This window comes from Elephantulus edwardii, unplaced genomic scaffold (genome assembly GCF_000299155.1).
Source record: "Elephantulus edwardii isolate Elephantulus edwardi_28Jun2011 unplaced genomic scaffold, EleEdw1.0 scaffold00075, whole genome shotgun sequence".
Lineage (NCBI taxonomy): Eukaryota > Metazoa > Chordata > Mammalia > Macroscelidea > Macroscelididae > Elephantulus > Elephantulus edwardii.
In genome coordinates, this window is record NW_006399825.1 from 6,911,690 (window position 1) to 6,931,862 (window position 20,173).

Sequence of the window (20,173 nt, forward strand, 5' to 3'; positions counted from 1 at the left end):
TTCCATTCATTCATTGTTGCACTATTTTCTCTAACCTCCCCCCCAGTTCGTTCCTCTTTTTTCCCCCCTCTTGAAAGCATGTTTTAATTGTCCCATTGCCACAGTGCTTGTCAAAGCCAGTTCTGATTAATCTCTTTTGTCAGTGTGTCCTTTGCCATTCCCTATCACTCCTCCCTGAGAGAGGCTTCACCCTGATTCATAAGGAAAAGGGGACGGTGTATTCCCTTAGCTACTTCCTGGGAAAGGCCACTCTTAGTAAATTTTATTTCAATTCATCCATGACAGCCCAAGGTGTATATGCAAGGCATTGGATATTTTACATACACTACCTCATTGAATGAATCACTTCTTTTCTCTCAAAAAGATATTTTATTGCTCTCTCTACCCTCTCTCTCTGGCCCCAGGTGTGTATGTTCAGTGAATTTTTCATAGAAACTAGTGGTACTTTCAAGGTACAATTTATCTAGCAGAACTGTAATATAATAGTACCCTGTTTGCTTATCTGCCAGCCACACTGCCTAATAAAATTTTAGCTCCTCAAAGCCAGGGAAGCAAGACAGGATGATTAGTTATATGAACAACAATCATAATTCCCCTGCAGTGTGATATTGTAAAAGTTACTTAATCTTATTGTCTCAATTCTCTCATCTGTAAAATATAAATAGATAATACTTATTGTGATAATTAAATAGAATAAGGCACATAAAAACTTAGCATGGTATATATAAATATATATAAATTAGTCTCTTTTAACCATCAGCTAGTAAGAGGCTGATACGACTTGAAATCTTGTACTTTTTCCATAACAATGTGGTGCCATATAAACAATATGACACTTTTAAATAAAGTTGTCGACCACATAATTAGATAAAATGAATGTGCTATTTTTTTAGATGTATGAGTCAATCTAGGAGAATGTTAGAAATTAATTCCAGGTAATTTTAAAGGTTCACTTGGAAAATGAGAGTAAACAGAAGAATAAATAGTGCCATGGAAATCTTGTGATTACTGTCTTTAAAGTAACTAAATCCTTTTGCATGGAACCCAAGAAGTTTGTGTACCTACTCCTACTCTACAAAAGGGTATTAGCATTGTTTTTCCTTCAAATGTCTTGGTAATAAAAGTAAGAACCACACAACTACTTTAAATATAAAGAGAAATAGATACACACACACACATATGCATGCCATGGAATCAGAACCAACTCATAGCTGACCCTCCATAGAGCTCTTATTATAAATCAATAATAAATACAAATTATAACATAGGTATAAATTGCCTGTCTACCTTTCTCCCACAGCTGAATTCAAACTGTCTACCTTTAGTTCCACCCCCCCCTTTTTTTTTTGCAGGTTCTTTTTTCATTCTTTTTTAAAATTATACTAGTTTATTTACAAAATTTGAATACATTGTTTTTCAGACCAGATTCTTCCAATTTGTCTCTCTCACACATACACCCCCTGCTAACATAGGTGTTGATTGTGGATGCATGTAAAAATAAATCCTTGATAACGTCAGAATTTTTCTCCATCTATCATGATATTGGCTGCTATCTGGTTTGGAAGCAGAAATGGCATCCAATTCCTAAACAACAAGCCTCTAAAAACTCTTTGCACTTTGATAAATGACAATAGTTAGAGAAAGGCTTCAGGTCTTTTGTTCATAGGATCACTATGAGTTGTGCTCGACTTGATGGCAATCAACAATCCCATCCATAAAATTCTACAACCCCATGTTTAATTCACCCCACCCCTGCACATCCTCATCCCTCTGCTTCCCCCCCCCCACCTTGGATCCTCATCCTTATTCTAGAATAATGGTTTTATACAATATTTGTCCTTGTGGGACTGAGTCATTCACTCAGCATAATGCTTTCCAGTCCCTCCCAAGCTAGGTAATAATTTATAAAATCATTGCTCCTGCGTGATGCATAGTATTCCATTTCATGACGGTACCATAATTTCCCAATCCATTCAATTTTGGTGGGACATCTGGGCTGTTTCCATGGTCTTGTGATGGTAAATAATACTATGAACATTGGTGTACAAGTCTCTATTTGTGCCTCAGTTCTCGTCTTCTCAGAGTATATTCCAAGCAGTGGAATAGCTGGGTCATAAGGCGTTTCTATGTTCAGCTTTTTGAGGAAGTGCCAAACTGCCTTCCAGAATGGTTGTACCAAAAAAAAATGGTTGTACCATTTTACAATTCCACACTCAATGTAGAAGAGTTCCTATCTTGCCACATCCTCTCCAACATATATTTCCTGCTGCTCTGACAAACTTTGCCACTGTTACTGAAGTGAGATGATATCTCATTGTGGCTTTTTATTTGCATCTCTCTTACTGCCAGTGATTTAGAATATTTAGTTTTTAAAAATTTTCCTACTAGTTAATTTACAAAATTAAAATACAAATTTGAACAAATCCTTCCCATTTTCCTCAACCTCCCACCCACCAAATTGTACAACTCAATGATTAATTCCCCCTTCCCCCTGCACATCCACATCCTTCTGCTTCCAGCCTCTCCCACCCCTCCTGGATCCTTATACTCATTCTACAATAACAGTTTGATACAATATTTATCCTTATATGACTGAGTTAGTTCACTCAGCATAATGCTGTCCAGTCCCTCCTAAGTTAGGTAATAATTTACAAAGTTATTGCTCCTGCGTGCTGTATAGTATTGCATTGTATGAATGTACCATAATTTCTCAATCCATTCATTTGTGGTTGGGCATTTGGGCTGTTTCCATGTTCTTGCAATGGTGAATAATGGTGCTATGAACACTGATATACAGATCTCTGTTTGTGCCTCAGTTCTCATATTCTCATGGTATATTCCAAGTAGTGGAACAGCTGGGTCATAAGGCATTTCTATGTTCAGCTTTTTGAGAAAGCGCCAAACTGCCTTCCAGAATGGTTGCATCACTTTACAATCCCACCAAAAATGTATAAGAGTTCCTATCTTGCCACATCCTCTCCAACATATATTACTTGCTGCCCTGTTAAACTTTGCCACTCTTACTGGAGTGAGACAGTACCTCATTGTGGCTTTGATTTGCATCTTTCTTATTGCCAGTGATCTGGAGCATTTCTTCATATGTCTGTTTGCCATTTGAATATCTTCCTCTGTGAAAATTCTTTCCATGTCTTTTGCCCATTTTGTAATTGGGTTATCAGTCTTTTTCTTGTGGAAGCCCGGGAGTATTCTGTAAAATTTTGTTATGAGACTCTTGTCTGAGATGGTATTATCAAATATTTGTTCTCAGTCGGTAGGTTTTCTTTTTACCCTGTTGGAAAAAGTTTTTCATGCACAGATGGATTTAACACGTTGCCACACCTGCACATGTTTCTAAGCCCGGTCGTCAATTTAAAAGTGTGTGCAATGTGTCTTTAGAAGGTCCCATTCATCAATTTTATCTTCTTCAGATTATGCATTCCACCTGTCTTTAGGCCAGCAGTGCAATTCCCTACCCACTTGACCATCAGAACTCTGAAATATACACACAGCAATCTTAAACAGTTGTTTGAAGATCAGCACATACTAATTTCTCATAGTATTATTTCAGTTCAAAACCAACAGTTTCTCTACGGGAGGAAGATGAGGAGTCTCCTCCAGTGTGATTTACTGCCTCTGAAAACCTGCTGGAGGGTCAGCTACAGGGTGCTTCTGACTCAAAGGTTTATAATAATTCTAAATTAACATTTAATTCAAAACAATGTTAAAATGCTAACAATATTTTTTTTTACAATATTTGTCCATTTGTGACTGATTTACATCACTCAAGCTCTTTCATGGTTGTAACATGTATCAAGACCTTCTTTTGATAATAGAGTAATATCCCACCACATGTATATACCACATTTATGTATCATCTTTTTTTAAAAAAAAACTTAAAATTATTTTTGTGTGTGTACTATCAAATCAGATCTGGCTGGTATAGGAGGAAATTGCCCCTCTTTCTTGAGCAGAGCATCTGGTGGATCGAACCGTGTACCTCTGGGATTGCAGTGCAGCTTCTTGCCATTAGGCCACCAGAGCACCCCTTATATTCACCTTTTAAAAAAATTTATTTTATATTGCACTGCTTAAAAGTTAGTGTACACTGTGTTCCATACTATTCTTCATTCACATTGTGTTGCATTAAATCATTCCCATTCTTTATGTTTTATAAAATTAATCACCATTTACACTATGCCCACCATTATTCTGCCTTTTCAGATCCCTGCCAGATCTTTCCAATTTCCTTTATCCCCCCCCTTCCTCTACCCACCTAATTGTGCAACCCTGTGATTTCATCTTTCCCCATCCTCACCCCTTTACTCTCACTCTTCCCCTTAATCCCCATACATGTTTTATTAGTTATCCTTCTATTTTTACAATAATGGTCTTATTTGTCCTTATAAGACTGAGTTAGTTCATTCAGCATAATGCTCTTCAGTTTCTCCCAAGTTATGTAGTATTTTTCAAAATCACTTGACTTTTATGAAATTCATGAATTCATACATTCACGAAAGTGTGTAAGCCATCTAATTTCAGGCCTCATGCCTTAATATCCCCATTTTAGATAGCTAATTTCTGCTTTGCTCATCCCTATCAAACAAGGGAGGAAACAAGTGTATCTCTTTTGCTGGAGAATCCTCTGTTGAACTTGGAAACTTTGAAAATCTGCATCCACAAGCAAAGTCCAGAGTAAGCCATCAGTGCTAACAATATTTTTCTTTTTATTTTATTATTTTTGTGTGCGTGTACCGTCAAATCAGATCTGACTGGTACAGGAGGAGATTGCCCCTCCTTCCCCGGCAGAGCATCTGGTGGATTCGAACCGTGCGCCTCTGGGATTGTAGATGCAGCTCCTTGCCACTAGGCCACCAGAGCTCCCTCTAACAATATTTTTTTAAATAAAATCCTTATGTTACACTGGTTTACTTACGAAGTTTGTATACGCTGTTTTTCATACCGCATCTTTCCTGTTTCATTTTCCCACCCCTTCCTCCACCCAGCAAATTGTGTGGCCATATGATTAACCAACCCCCCCAAAACCCTGCCGGTCCTCATCCCACTGCTCCCTCATGGATCCTCATACACGTTCTATAATAATGGCCTTATACAGTATTAGGGCTAACAATATTTTTAAAGGATATATCTATCTACTTACTTTTCTTTCTTTTTCATTTGCATTTCCCAGATCAGAGTCTGTTGAAAACAAGAGAGAAAGAAATCATTATATAAGTCAGGTGGCACGGATGGCCACCAACAAGTGTGTTTTACCAACTCATCTCTAACTGATGATTGTGAACCACAGTGGTTAAGAGCACAGGCTCTAGTGCAGACTGCTCAAAGAGTCCCTGTCACTCAGTGACCATGTAAGTTTAGACAAGGTTTTTTTGCCTCTCTTGGCCTGTTTTCTCATCCTTCTTTACAGGATTATTGCGTAGATTTGGTGGGCTAAACTATCTACTACTGTGCTGGAACATTAGCTCCAAGTGAACATCAACTTTGTCATTTTTGTCACCCTCTCGTGTCCTGTGCTCTAGCCCTTGAAACACTGCTCCTTTGTGTTTGTCACGTAATAAGTCTATTCTATTTAATAATATTGTTGAGATACATATATTAAATGAAAAAAATAAAATTTTGCTATGCTTTATATTTTTATGAATATAAAATATTAGTATGATAATAAGACTATCAGAGTCAAACTCATTGCCATGTAGTCAGAAGTGACTCATAATTCTCCAGTAGGATCTCATGGAAAGAAGGGAGGAAACGGCTCATATTTCTTCCAAAGAGCTGCTGGTGGATCCATATTGGCAAAGTGAAGTAGCTTGTGGATTAGCAGTGAAACTCTACATACTAACACCACCAGAGCTCCCTTTAGCAAGACTATATTAAAGTCTGCGAAAGTCAAAACCTGCTTGTGAGGCGAATTAGGAAGGCTCATTTCATCTTTATGTGATAGTCTGCTTCTTCTATTTTTCCCCCTCTTCAGGAACATTTTTTCATTGTTATTTGAGTGAAAGTTGATGTTGAGAATTTATTTCCTATCAGTCATTGAAATACTTGTTGTTTTATGGCCTGAAAATGACAATGCCCACATATTAATGAAGCCATGGTATTTTCAGCTGCTTCCTATGTATGTGAAAATTGGATAGAACAATAACTGTGGTGTTGGAGAAGAGTGTTGCGCAAAGAACAAACCAAGCCATCTGAGAGGAAATACAACCAGAGTGTTCTTTAGAGGCAAGAATGGTAAAATGTCACCTCACATCCTGTGGACACATTGTTGGGAGGGGCCAGTCCTCAAAGACACCATGCTGGGAAAGGTAAAGGAACAGTGAAAGAGAGACTCTGTAAGATGAACACCACACTGACTGTGACAATGAGGTGGATAAGGCCACTATGAGTGGTGGTCAACTCCAGGTCAACTAAAAACAACATCATCCAGTGGAAAGTTTAGCAACAGAAAAATGACAAATCATATGCCTTCAAAGGTGTGGCAACTTGCTAGACCTAGAAACACGAAGCAGGTCATGCATTCTTGTCTCAGTTTTCACTGTAGCTATTTGTACGGATTGCTTCAAGTTTTGTCTCTCGTTTTTAATACCAATTAAAAAAACCCAACAAACAAACACCCTTAAATAAAACAACTTCCTCCAGGTGGCTTTGTGAATGTGTGTGTGAGAGAGACACGTGACTCTTAAAAAAAAATCACACACAATATTTAAAGTCCTGTTTCATGAGATGGTCGAAGCATTGCTTTCCCCCCTCTTCCTGTAGCTGCCTAACTGTAGTCTACTGGAAACAGCTATTTGGGTGGCCTGCCCTCATTCATTTGTCATAGGTAACCAACTCTGTGAAAGCTGCACAAACCATACACTCGTTTTTGTGTGCCTTTGACCAAGAATTCCCTATTTCCTCAAAACTTGAAAAGTTAAGAGAGGATTCTTATGTAATAAATGAGGAATGCACACACATGTCTATTGAAGCTTTGTTCACAATAGCAAAGAGTTGGAAACAACCTAAGTGCCCATCAACAAACGAATGGACAGAGAAGCTGTGGTATATTCACACAGTGGAACACTACACTGCATTGAAAAACCAGGAACTCATGAAATATTATACAAAATGTGTGACCATGGAGGACATTATGCTGAGTGAGGTATCTCAGTCACAAAAGGACAAATAGTGCATAGTGTCAATGGTGTAAAACAGGACTGACATCAGGGTGGGGGGAAACTGAGAAAGATGGCATAAATCATATATACTGCATTGAAACAGATGAGGGAGAAAACTGTTTAAAAAGGATTAGGTATTATTGTCATGACAAGAGTCCACAATGAAGGCTGCATAGTGGAGTGGACTTGGGGGGAGGGATTGTATAACAAAAGAAAGAATTTTTCTTTTGCTTTTCAAAGAGAAGAGCGAACTGGGGTGAGGGGTGGGCAGAGAGAAAGTGCAACAATGAATGGGTGGAAATCCAAAGTCTCTGGTAAACTTTCATTAAAATTAATAATAAAAAATAAAATAATAAAATATTAAAAAGAAATGGGGGAAAATGCAGTAGGGAATGGATCACCATGATTTCCAATGAGATGTAGTGTTAGACTAAAATATATACAAAATACTGGGAACCAAATCTAAGTATGTAGTATGAAGCCAACTGGGCTGGGCTCCTATGTGGCTCTAATTTGCCTATCAGATACTGGTTGAGTAGACTCTGAGTCATGGTGACTCCATGTGTGTTTGAGGAGAACTGTCTATTGGGTTTTCAGTGGCTAAATTTTTTCATTTGTAAGTTGTAAGGCATTTCTTTCCAGGTACCTCTGTTGTTGTTGTTAGGTGTTGTTGAGTCAACAATGATTCATATAACCTCATGAACAATGGATCTGAACCTTGCCCTATCTTGTATCTTGTATCTGATACACTTGAACTTGTTGTTATAATGACTGTGTCAATCATCTTGTTGAAGGTCGTCTTCTCTTCCACTAACCCTCCACCTTTCCAAGTATGATGTCTTTCTCCAAAGACCAGCCCCTCCTAACAACATGCCCAAAATATATGAGACTGAGCTTCACCAACCTTTACTCAAAGGAGCAACCTGGCTGCACTTTCTTTGAGATAGATTTGTTCTCATGACAGTCCATAGGATATTTAGTACTCTTCTGAAAAACCACAACTCATAGGCATTAATTCTTCCTCTGTCATCTTTATCCATTGCTGAACTATCAGAGGCATAGCAAGTAACTGAAAAGCTCAGGGCTTGAATAAAATGCAACTTAGTCTTTAAACTGACATCATTGTTCCTTAACACCTTGGAGAGGTCCTTGACAGCAGATTTTCCCAATGTAACACATCTCTAGGTGGACTCAAGCCTCTAACCTTTGGTTTGACAGTTAAGTACATTAATTGTTCATGTCACTTATGGTCTCCAATTTACTTACAAGAAATAACAAAGGAATGCAATAAGAGTGTTATGTGTGCCATATTAACAGATTTAAGGCACAACATGTCATTTTGTATATTTATAGATACTATTGGGTTAATTACCTAAGACTAGTCTGTAATGGGGAGCTCTGGTGGCCTGGTGGTAAGGGACTGTGACTTCAAATATCTTTATATTCTGCCACTGAGTCAAGTCTGACTTATAGGGACCCTCCTTTGGATTTTGGAGGCTGTAAATCTTTCTGAGTGGAGATTTCCCGTTTTTCTCCCACTGTGTCACTAGGGGTTTTAACTGCTTATCTCTTGGTTAGCAGCCTGATATGCTGTATACTACAGCACCAGAGAATCTCAAATATATATTTGCTGTAGATGCATGCTGTTGAGTCAGAACTGACCCACAGCTGTCCCTCGAGAAGGTTTTCAGAGGCAGGAAATCGTTCTGGAGAAGACTGCCCATCTTCCTCCCATGGAGCAATTGGTGGACTTGAACCACATGCCTTTGAGATTGCAGTGCAGCTTCTTAACCGCTAGATGTTTGTTGCAATCTTGTGTTTGGGTTGACATTGCTTACAAAGCCTTCTTACTCTTTAGAGGAGACTGCATCACTGACTTACTTAATGGACTTCTTTTACAGGATTTTTCAAATTATTCCATTTTTTGGTACCTCAGCTGTCTGGTATGTAAAATTAGGATAATAGTGTCAGCATCCTACAGATGAACAAAGATTAAATGACTTATCATGCTAAGTTTTACAAAGATATGGAGATTAAATAAAGCAGTAGAAAGCAACTCCAGAGAATTATGAAAATATTTTAGTATCTAATTTCACTTTTGAATTTTTAAAATGGAAAACTGAGATTTTTATAAGACAAATGACTGCCAAAGTTCATACAGCTAGTTACTAGCAAGCAGAGATGAGATACCTTCGTTAATATTTTTTAATGCTTGATAAAGTGTTCTGGTGGTGTAGTGGATTAATACTGTAATGCTAATTAAAGGGTGGTGGTTCTAATCTACTAGATACTCTGCAGGAGAAAGATGAGACAGGCTGTTATAAGACGTATAGCCCTGCAAACCTGAGGAGGCAATGCTACTCCGTCCCACAGGATTGATCTGAAGTGGGATAAACTCAATGGCAGTGGGTTTGATTTTGGTTTTGCTTTGTGTGTGTATATTTCACACTTTCCTTCATTGACATTGTTTCATACAATCATTCCCACATTGTATTTTATAAAAGCAATCACCATTAGACTATGCCCACCATTACCCTGTCATTTCAGGTCCCCCCACAACCCCAGATCTTTACTTCCTCCCTCTACACACCAAATCATGTGACCCTGTGATTTTTTCCCCCTACTCACCTTTATCCCTCTTCTCCAGCCCAAATGTCCAACCACTACGGAATGGACTGAGAAATTATATTCCACATGGAGGAATACTACGCAACACTCAGGAGGGATGATTTTGAAAAATACTACATAACTAGGGAGAGACTGGATGGAGAGCCTTTTGCTGTGTGAACTAATTCAGTACAAGGACAGATACTGCATAGAAGGATAACTAATTGGTTTGGGTTTTATTATTCTATGGAATAATTTCTTCTTTAAAAAAATAGTTGGAAATAAGAAAATAAGAATATAAGGAAAATAAGGAGCTGGCTGTTATATAAAATGTATTCCAAAAGTTCTACCATGGTTAGAAGAATCCGAAGAATATTACATAAATTTTTTTTAGCTATCAAGTTATAGCTTGTCTACTATCTCAGACTCCTGAGATACAGTACTACTTTTGAAAGTTATTACAAAAGGTCTTGTTTTCTTTTAGAATAAGACATGTGTATTTTAAATTTTTCTTTACTGTGGTGTTTCTTGGAACTAACCATCTTATGTCCCCAAATAGCTTTCTGCACTCTGACATATAGTCTTCAAATTGTTATTATAATATGGAGCAATAAATAAATACATATATGACCGAAGTATTCCATTCTCACCATGGTAAAAAGCCTTCATTTTACTACATTATTTAAGATAAGCCAAACACATTTTGGGGACTTTATTCTAAAAAATACTTTTCAGCTGCTTTTATCTGATTCTTCTCTTCATAAATTCTTTCTATGGAGAGCACTCTCCACAATCCAAGGCTGCTGGTCTATTTAGGTACCCTCTCAAATGCTGTTCTAGCAAGAGTCTCCTTCATTATATTACAGTAGTAATCTCAGGGTGGAAATGTCTGGTTAAAATATTAAAATGCTACTTGACTAACAGAGGGCTCTGATGACACAGTGGTAAGAAGCTGTGCAACAATCCAAAGGTACATGGTTCAAATCCACCAGCTGCGATGTGGAAGAACGATGGACAATCTCCTCCCATGTGATTTACTGCCTCTAAAAATCTGCTAGAGCTATGAGTCGGTTCCAACTTGATATCAGACAGCAACAACCACTAGACTAATTGGCAAAAAGCCTCAAGATGTCCATGGTTCCCAAGTCTCATGCATTGTTCTGCCTGCGTTAAACCCCTTAGGAAGCTCTCCCTTCTTCCAGCCACGGATTCCAAAAGCTTTGGTCCAGCAGTGATACCTGATCCCATTCGTCTATACCCATGCCATAGCAACTCATAGATGACCTTCCACGGGGTTTCTGAGGCTGTAAATCACACGAGAGGTGACTGATCATCTTTCTGCTGAGAAGCTGCTGGTGGTTTCAAACAGCCAGCGAGGCCCAGCCTTTGGGACAACAGTGAAACTCCCTATAGACAACACAACAGCCCCATGCCATACTAGTGTTAACTAGTTTTATTATCATTTTTAGTTACTTTATGTTGAATGTGAGGAATTCTGGTGGTACAGACCACAGATGTTTGCTGCTAACTAGTAGCTCCTCTTAGAAGCCCACTACAGGATCAGCTACTAAGAGTAGCTTCTGACTTGATGGCAATGAATATGAATATGAATTATGCTGAATGTGTTTTCATAATGATGCCACTGAACAACTCCTTGACTTAGAAAAACTTTTTCACTAGACAGATCTAAAGGGTATCCAGTAAATTTGAAAACACAGATGAACAGATTATAAAGTACTTATAAGTACTATACTGTTGTTGCTTCTATATACTGCAGAGTCAGAACCAATTCATAGCTGACTCTCCAGGAGGTTTGCCGTGACTGTTTACAGTATTGTATGATTTCTCATATGAGATATTATCTAAGTTTTCAATTTTTTAGTTTGGCTGTATTTCACTTTGCTTAATTTGTTTCTCTGATATTATAATTTCAAGGATTTCCCCCATTACAATAGTCATAAATAACGTAGTAAAACAATACAGTAAAATTTACCTTTTGAAAGAAATAATTACATAGAGTTCATGTTCCCAATGTCACTGAAACGTTAAAGTAATAACTCACCTAATGGTGAAGTGAAATCTTCATATAGACTATAGGCATAAACATTGCTCTGAAATGAAAGCAGAGAAAGTGAACAGAAAAGAAAATGAAGCATCAACTTAATTTTGAAACTTAGCATTAATATAGCTATAAATCAAAACAAAATGAGACTCAGTGCTACTTTGGCTTTTTCTTATGTAAGGAAAAGAATGAATTTGTAACTGGCCTGACTGGGCAGTGCTCAGACAATCTGCAGGATTCACACTTTGACTGGCAGCTTGTTCAAATAGAAAAAAAGAGACATAAAAGAAAGTCTATGAATTAAATTGTGTAATATTGGCTCTCTTTGTTCAGGCCCCAGGAAACAAAAATATTAATGGAAAAGGACAAAATGAAAAATAACATAAGACTCAAATAAAAAGGTTTCTAATAAAAAAGAGAGAAATTATGTAACAGAAAATGAGAACATACTCAAAGAATACTCCAAGAATAGATCCATCTACTGAAACAGCCACATTCTGGCAAAGACTAACTAAATCAATATTTTAAAGCTCTGGAATCTAATTAAAAATTTATGGCAAAAAGGGGGAATACATAATGAATACAGGGCAGCAGAATTGTAGTGTTTACAGTAATTTCTATCAGCTCCCTGAGGACAACTGTGATAACAGGACAGAGACACATCAGTGTCACATTAGTGACAAAGCATGACAAGGAATAAAGTCTTTCCTCCCAAAAACGTTTGAAAATATTATTAAAAAAACATTTAACTGCATTCTGCAATAGTTAACAAGAAACTATGGAGAGGGAAAGAATTTTATTTCCAGAGTTGTTATGTACCGTCAAGTCACTTATGACTCAAAGTGACCCTATGTACAACCTCTGCAACCTCCTCTACCTTGTGCCAACCTTATTGTCTCTGACACACCCACCCCCATTACCCCAGCCACTGAATCAATCCATCTCATTGAGGGTCTTCCTGTTTTACACTGTTTTTCCAGACCCCCAAGCATGTTGTCCCTCTCCAAGGACTGGTCTCTCCTTGCAACACATCCAAAGTATGTTAGACAAAGCTTCAGAGCAGCCTGCTCTCACCCTCTCTAGGATAAACCTATTTTTTTTCCTAGCAGTCCATGGTATATTTAATACTCTTATCCAGCACCACAGCTCAAAAGCATCAATTTTCTTTTTAACATCCCTAGTCATTGTCCAGCCTTCTGATGCATAGATGCATATCAAGTAATTGCAAAGACTATGTATGGCCTGGTTTAGGCACACCTCAGTCTCCAGACCGACACTGTTGCCTTTCAGTAGGGCTTTCATCACTGAACAAACAAATCATTGATAGCTGCTGCACCGTTTGGATGTCTTGATCCACCATCGAGGTTGTAAACCCTATTGTCAATACATACTCTAGAATAGACTTGCACTGTTATCCCTAGAGTAACTAATTCCATTGATCAATATATTTTGATCAATGAGATTTTTTAATGCAGATTTGTAGTATCATGACAGAATATAATTCAGAGGTTTTTTAATACTCCGAGATCACTCCAACTGTTTTTATCTAGTTAATTGTATGGTGATCCTAGTTGAGTAGTATAATTAATCGATAAGTTAATTGAAGCTCCATAGGGTGTCCTTGTCTTAGAAGTTTATTCCCATCTCTTCATGGGAAGGTCAAGAAGTAAGATTGGAAGTACAAGACAGTTGAGCCGTCATTAAGCCATTCAGACAAGTCCCTAACCAAAGAACAAATTATTATGGGACTTTTGCACGGTGAAAGTACTGCAACCATTTAACTAATATCATTGGGCAGGTAGTGTCTCTAATACTGGTAATGTGAGAGATTGATGCTTTTGGTAAACAGGCGCGGTTCGCGCTTGCTGAGTTCCTTTTACTTCATCTTTCCTGAGGTGCACTCCAGTGTTAGGTTAAGGATTTGTATAATGGGTTGATTCACAGTTGGGTTTTTTCCTATTCAGTCGTTAACTATCAGTGGGCATCCCCGTTCTCATATAAGCTTGTGTGTGGAGAACAAGTTGTAACTCATACTAACATTGTTTCTTCTATAATCAAATAGAGTAGTCCAGTTTAGGTGTAGGAGTTTGGTAAAACACATAATGTGCAGCATGAATCCACAGCAGCAACATGAACTTTCTTCTTCAGGATCTCAAAGCCAAGCATTTGAGTAAACCCTATAAACCATCAGTGTGATTTAGATAATCTCATGGCTTTCTCCATGAAACTTTGTACTGACTTTTCAATTGGGCCTGAAGCATTAATCCACGCACCCAAATGTTTTGCCATCAAGTTGATTCTAACTCAGCAATCCTATAGGACAGAGAAGAACTGATCCATAGGATTTTTCTTTTATGTCGAATAGCGAAAACCTTTCATTTTTCTAAAGCATATATAGGTTTTAGGAGTACCTCTGCAGTAGCCATCACATTATCTCTCTCCATCCCGGATGTTGTCTATCAGATCAAACATTAACTCTCACAGACCTCAGCACAATACAAAGATGTTTTACAGCATGTCTTATTGAGAGCTCTAAGAAACAAAGAGTTTCGGTAAATAACATTCCCTAAGGTCTGAGACCTTTGGTCACTCTTATTCATTAACATACTGCTTCCTGGAGTTGTTTTCTGCAGAACAGATGGTCAAGCCAAGATAGGTGGTCCTGCTGTTTTTACAAAGCACTGCTGATCCTGCTTTGCAGGCTAGCCAGCTCCTGATAGCTGCTCCCTCTTAATGATCCACAGGATTTTCAAGGCTCGAAACTTTACAGACAGCACTCAGATGACTTAAAGGGTAAGGAGTTGTACTACCAACCCAAAAGCAGGTAATTCAAATCCACCAGCTGCTCCTTGAGTGAAAAATGGCAGAATAGCCTCTGAAAACCTGCTAAAACTCAGCTCTGCGTTAGTCCCGACTTGATGGCATATAACAGCAATAGCAAATTTTACAGAAGCAGCACTCACTGCATCATTCTTTTCTTCCAAGACAGCTGAAGGATTTAAACTGCTGATCCTTCAATTCTCAGGCAAGCATCCATCCTCCATATGCACTACTTTGTTGTTGTTATGTGCCACAAATTTGCATGCAACTCATAGTGACCCTATGCACAATAGCTGTGAACTCTATCCAGAGCCAGTCTGTCTCTGACAGACCTAACCCCCTTATCTCAGTTGCTGAGTCAATCCACCTTGTCCAGGGTCTTGAACTGTCCCTTCACCCTCGAAGCATGATGACAACATGCCTGAAGTATGTGAAACCGGAGCTTCAAAACTCTAGTGGCCTAGTGGTAAGAAGCTGTGTTGCAACCCTTAAGGTATTTGGTTCGAGGCCCCCAATTGCTCCGTGGGAGAGCCTGGGTAATCTTCTCCCATGTGAATAACTGCCTGTGAAAACCCACTGGAGGGTCAGCTATGGGTCAGTTCAGACTCTATGGTACATACAACAACAACAAGGAGCAACTTGGTTTTACCTTCTACAGGACACATCTGTCATCTTTAGTCACTGCCTAGCTCTGATGCATAGCAAGTAATTGCAAAGACTATCGCCTGGATCATAAGGCACAACTTAGTCTCCAGAACTGAAAGGGATGAAAATAAAACAATCCAGGGGGAGCTCTGGTGGCCTAGTGGCAAGAAGCTGCACTGCAATCCCAGAGGTGCATGGTTCAAATCCACCAGATGCTCTGCCGGGAAAGGAGGGACAATCTCCTCCTGTACCAGTCAGATCCGATTTGATGGTACACAGACACACAAAATAAAAAAAAAAAACAAAAAAAAACACAAAAAACAATCCAAATGTCTCCATTTGGTAAGCTGTAAAACAGGAAGATCTTGAGCACAAGTGAGATTTAAAACTAATCACCATTGTCTAGTTCTCAGATAGATATACAGCAGGTGGCTGGAAAAAACCATGGCTTGAATCAGGTACACCTTAGCCTTTAAACTTACATCATACCTTTTCAGGACTAGGAGAGAACTCCCTGGAAACAGACTTTGCCAATGCTATACACACCTTCCCAGCAGGCCATGGTACCCTCAATAGTCTTCTCCAGCACCACAGCTCAAAGGCATTATTTCTCCTTCTAGCCTCCCTAGTTATTGTCCTACTCTCTGAGGCATAACAAGTGATTGCAAAGACCATGGCCTGTATCAGAAACACCTTAGGTCACTAACAGCAGACTTTCCCATGGCAATATGTCTTTTAATATCCTGGCTGCTGATACCGAGAGTGTTGACTGTGGAGTCAAGCAATCTAAAGCTGTGAACAATCTCAATCTCTTCACCATCCATCCTGATGCTGCCAATTGGTCCAGTGGTGAGAATCTTTGTCTTCTTGACATGGAGCCTCAATCCATATTGAAGGCTGCACTCCTTGACCCTCTGCAGCAAGTGCATCAGGTCCTTCTCAGTTTCAGCAAGCAGGGTTGTGTCATCTGCATAACACAGATTGTTGTTAGATCTTCCACCAATCCTGATGCCACATTTCTCCTCATAGAGCCCAGCCTCCCAGATAATCTGTTCTGCATACAGGCTGAAAATGAATGGAGACAGGACACATCCCTGGCATATGCCCTTCCCAATTTTGAACCATGTAGTATTTCCTTGCTCCATTCTGACAACTGCCTCTTGGTCCAATTATAGGTTTCACATTAGCACGATCAAGTGTTCTACGATTCCCATTCTTCTCAGAGTCAGCCACAGTTTGTTATGATCCACACAGTCAAACGCCTTTGCATAATCAATGAAACACAGATAGACATTCCTCTGGTATTCCCTACTTTCAGCCAAGATCCATCTAATAGGAGCTACAATATCCCAAGTACCACGACCTCTTCTAAACCCAGCCTGGAGAAGAGTATTCAGGGTATCACGGACAGCTAGGAAACAAACAGATTCATCCTGGAGAGGGGGAGACTGGGCTGCTCTTTGGAGGCAAGGATTCTGAGGCTTCGTCTGACATACTTTCGATGTGTTGTAAGGAGGGACCAGTCCTTGGGAGAGGGACATCATGCTTGGTAGGTTGGAGGTACAGAGCTGGAGGGAAAGACCCTCTATGAGGTGGACTGATTCAGTGACTGGGGTAATCAGGATGGATGTTTCAGAGACAGTGCGATTGGCACAGGACAGAGCAGAGTTTAGGGCTGTTGTACATAGAGTCACTATGAGTCGCAAGTGACTCAACAGCACACAACAACAACAATATACACACCTTGTGATCTCCTGCTGGTACCAAGGGTGTTGGTTATAGATGTCAGTAAGATGAAATTGCTGACATTTTCAATCTCAACTGCATCTATCTTATTGTTATCATATTGACCCAGTGTTAAGAAATTTTGTTTTCTTGATGTTGAGATGTAATCCATATTGGAAGTTTTAGTCCTTGATCTTTTGCAGCAAGCACCTCAAGTGCAAAGATCAATACATATAGAACACAGAAAACATGTCCTGACAACTCACAAGTTTTAAGATTGAAAGGACTCAATTCACCTGGACCTGATTTAAATTATAAAATCTTGAACTTTAAGTCAGAATCTGATACAATTAACAGCTTGACACTTTGAGAATTTTGGAAAGGATACAATTTTTTTTATATAAGATGGACAAGAATTACTTGGAACTAAAGGTAGTTAATCTATATGCATATAGATGGTCTCCAGAGAACACCACTTCCCAAGATTCATGCCCTCTACCACCCATCCCTCCATTAATGCATAAGGGATGCTGTGATTTGCTTTAATCAACATGAATTCTGTGAAAGCAATCTCAAGCCTAAGTCTTGTTGTTATATACCATTGAGTTGGAATCGACTCACCGTTGATCCTTCTTCAGGTTTTCAAAATCTCAGAGGTGGTAAGTTACATATGAGGAGATTGTCCATCTTTCTCTCAGGGAGTAGTTGGTGAATTTGAATCACTAATCTTTAGGTTTCAACAAGAAAGTGGTGTCATCTGCATAACACAGATTGTTGATGAATCTACCTCCAATCCTGATGCCACACTTCTCCTCATAGAGTCCAGCCTCCCAGATAATCTGTTCCACATATAGATTGAAAAGATTCGGAGATAGGACACATCCTTGATGCACACCCTTCCCAATTTTCAACCATGCAGTGTTTCCTTGCTCAGTTATGACAGTAGAGGTTTCACATAAGCACAATCAAGTGTCCTGGGATTCCCATTCTTCTCAGAGTCAGCCACAGCTTTTTGTGATCCAAGCAGTCAAATGCCCTTGCATAATCAATGAAACACAGACATTCCTCTGGTGCTCTCTGCTTTCAGCCAAGATCCATCTGACATTAGTTATAATATCCCTAGTACCATGGCCTCTTCAAAATCCAGACTTCACTTCAGGCAGTTCTCTGTTGATGTACTGTTCCAGTTGTTTTTGAATAATCTTCAGAAAAATCTTGCTTGCATGTGATATCAATGAAACTATTCGATAATTTCTACACTCTGTCAGTTCACTTTTCTTTGGACTGGGAGTGAATATGGATCTCTTCCAGTCAGTTGGTCAGGTGGTTTTCCTCCAGATTTCTTGGCACAACCTGGCGCTTGCTGCAGAAGGTCAAAGACTGTTGCGTTCAATACGGATTGAAGATCAACATAAAAAAAATAAAAACCCACAAAGATTCTTACTAGTGGGCTGACTGGCAGCATCATGATAGATGGTGAAGAGATTAAGATTGTTGACAGCTTCAGTTTGCTTGGCTCTGCAATCAACACTCTTGGTACCAGCAGCCAGGAAATTAAAAGACAAATTACCTTGAGAAAGTCTACTGTCAGAGACCTCTCTAAAGTACTGAAGAGCAACAATGTCAGTCTGGAAACTAAGAGGTCATGGTTTTTGCAATTACTTGCTATGCATCAGAGAGCTGGACAATGACTAGGGATGATAGAAGAATTGACGTCTTTGAGCTGTGGTGCTGGAGAAGAGTATTGAATATATCATGGACTGCTAGGAGAACAAACAATTTCATCCTGGAGTGGGTGAAGCCAGGCTGCTCCTTGGAGGCAAGGATTCTGAAGCTTCGTCTGACATACTTTGGACATGTTGCAAGGTGGGATCAGTCCTTAGAGGGGGACGTCATGCTTGGGAAGGTGGAGGAACAGCGCAGGAGAGGAAGACCCTCAATGAGATGGGTTGATTCAGCCACTGGGGTAATGGGGATAGGTGTATTGGAGACAATAAGATTGGCAAGGGATAGAGCAGGATTTAGGGCTGTTGTACATAAGGTCGCTATGAGTCACAGGTGACTCAACAGCACATAACAACAACAACAAATCTTTGGGTTGGCAGAAGAGCTCTTTACCGCTACACCACCAGAGCTCCCTAAGCCTAAGTCTAAGAAGGCCTAAAAGTTCTATTTTCATACTTTTTGGAGCCTTGAGTTTCCATGTAAGAAATTTAGCTGTCCTACCAAAGACAAGACATACAAGAACCATATGAATCTTTGTGGAGAAAGAGAATGATTAAGCTCACATCAATACAAAGAGTGAAACAGTCACACCAACTCAAATGTCCATATGTTGTTGTTGTTGTTAAGTGCCGTCGAGTCGCAGGCGACTCATAGTGACCCTATAAAGGAGAGTCCTCGATGCTTGTGTGCTTTCATCCTCTCTCCAGGTTCCTAGGGTTTCCGGAGGCAAGCTATTACGGAAGTGGATGCCACTCCTGCTTCCAAGCTTGTTTTAATCGGGGAGCTCCACCCCACACTGTCCGCATTGGGTAACCAACCATTAACGCAATTGACACATCAGTGTCACAGGGTTAGCCTCATAACAATCACAAGTTACATCTGTATGGCAAGTGGACACACCAGGGCTATATGACCTAGAGGAATGTTTGAATAAAAACAATGTTGTGAAAATGGCAATACTATCAAAGGCAATTTACACATTCAATACAATCCCAATACAAATATAAATACCAATTCCATTCTTCAATGAGATGGAAAAGGCAATCTCCAGCTTCATTTGGAATGGAAAGAAGCTCCGAATAAGCAAAGCACTCCTTAAAAATAGAAAAAAGGTAGGAGGTGTCACTCCCTGATTTAAAATCCTACTACACTGCGGTGGTAGTCAAGATAACATGGAACTGGTATAATGACAGACACATAGATCAATGGAATAGAATTGAGAACCCAGAAATCAGCCCATCTATTTATGGTCAATGGATTTTTTAAAAGGAGATGAAATCAGTTAGGTGGGAAAATGACAGCCTTTTTAACAAACGGTGTTGGCAAAATTGGAAAACTATCTGCAGAAGAATTAAACAAGATCCCCACCTCACTCCATATACAAAAACCAACTCAAGGTGGATCATGGACCTAG

The 20,173-nt window shown here is 39.3% G+C and overlaps 1 protein-coding gene across 1 annotated transcript in view; it reads right to left on the minus strand.

Moving 5' to 3' along the window:
• LOC102861346 overlaps window positions 1–20,173 on the minus strand; it is a 119,467-nt gene that overhangs the window by 21,856 nt on the left and 77,438 nt on the right. The window contains exons 14-15 of the mRNA XM_006889147.1: window positions 11,845–11,893; window positions 5,159–5,196 (exon numbers count right to left, since the gene is read on the minus strand). Coding sequence (XP_006889209.1) covers window positions 5,159–5,196; window positions 11,845–11,893 — 87 coding nt within the window. The remainder of the gene's footprint in view (window positions 1–5,158; window positions 5,197–11,844; window positions 11,894–20,173) is intronic.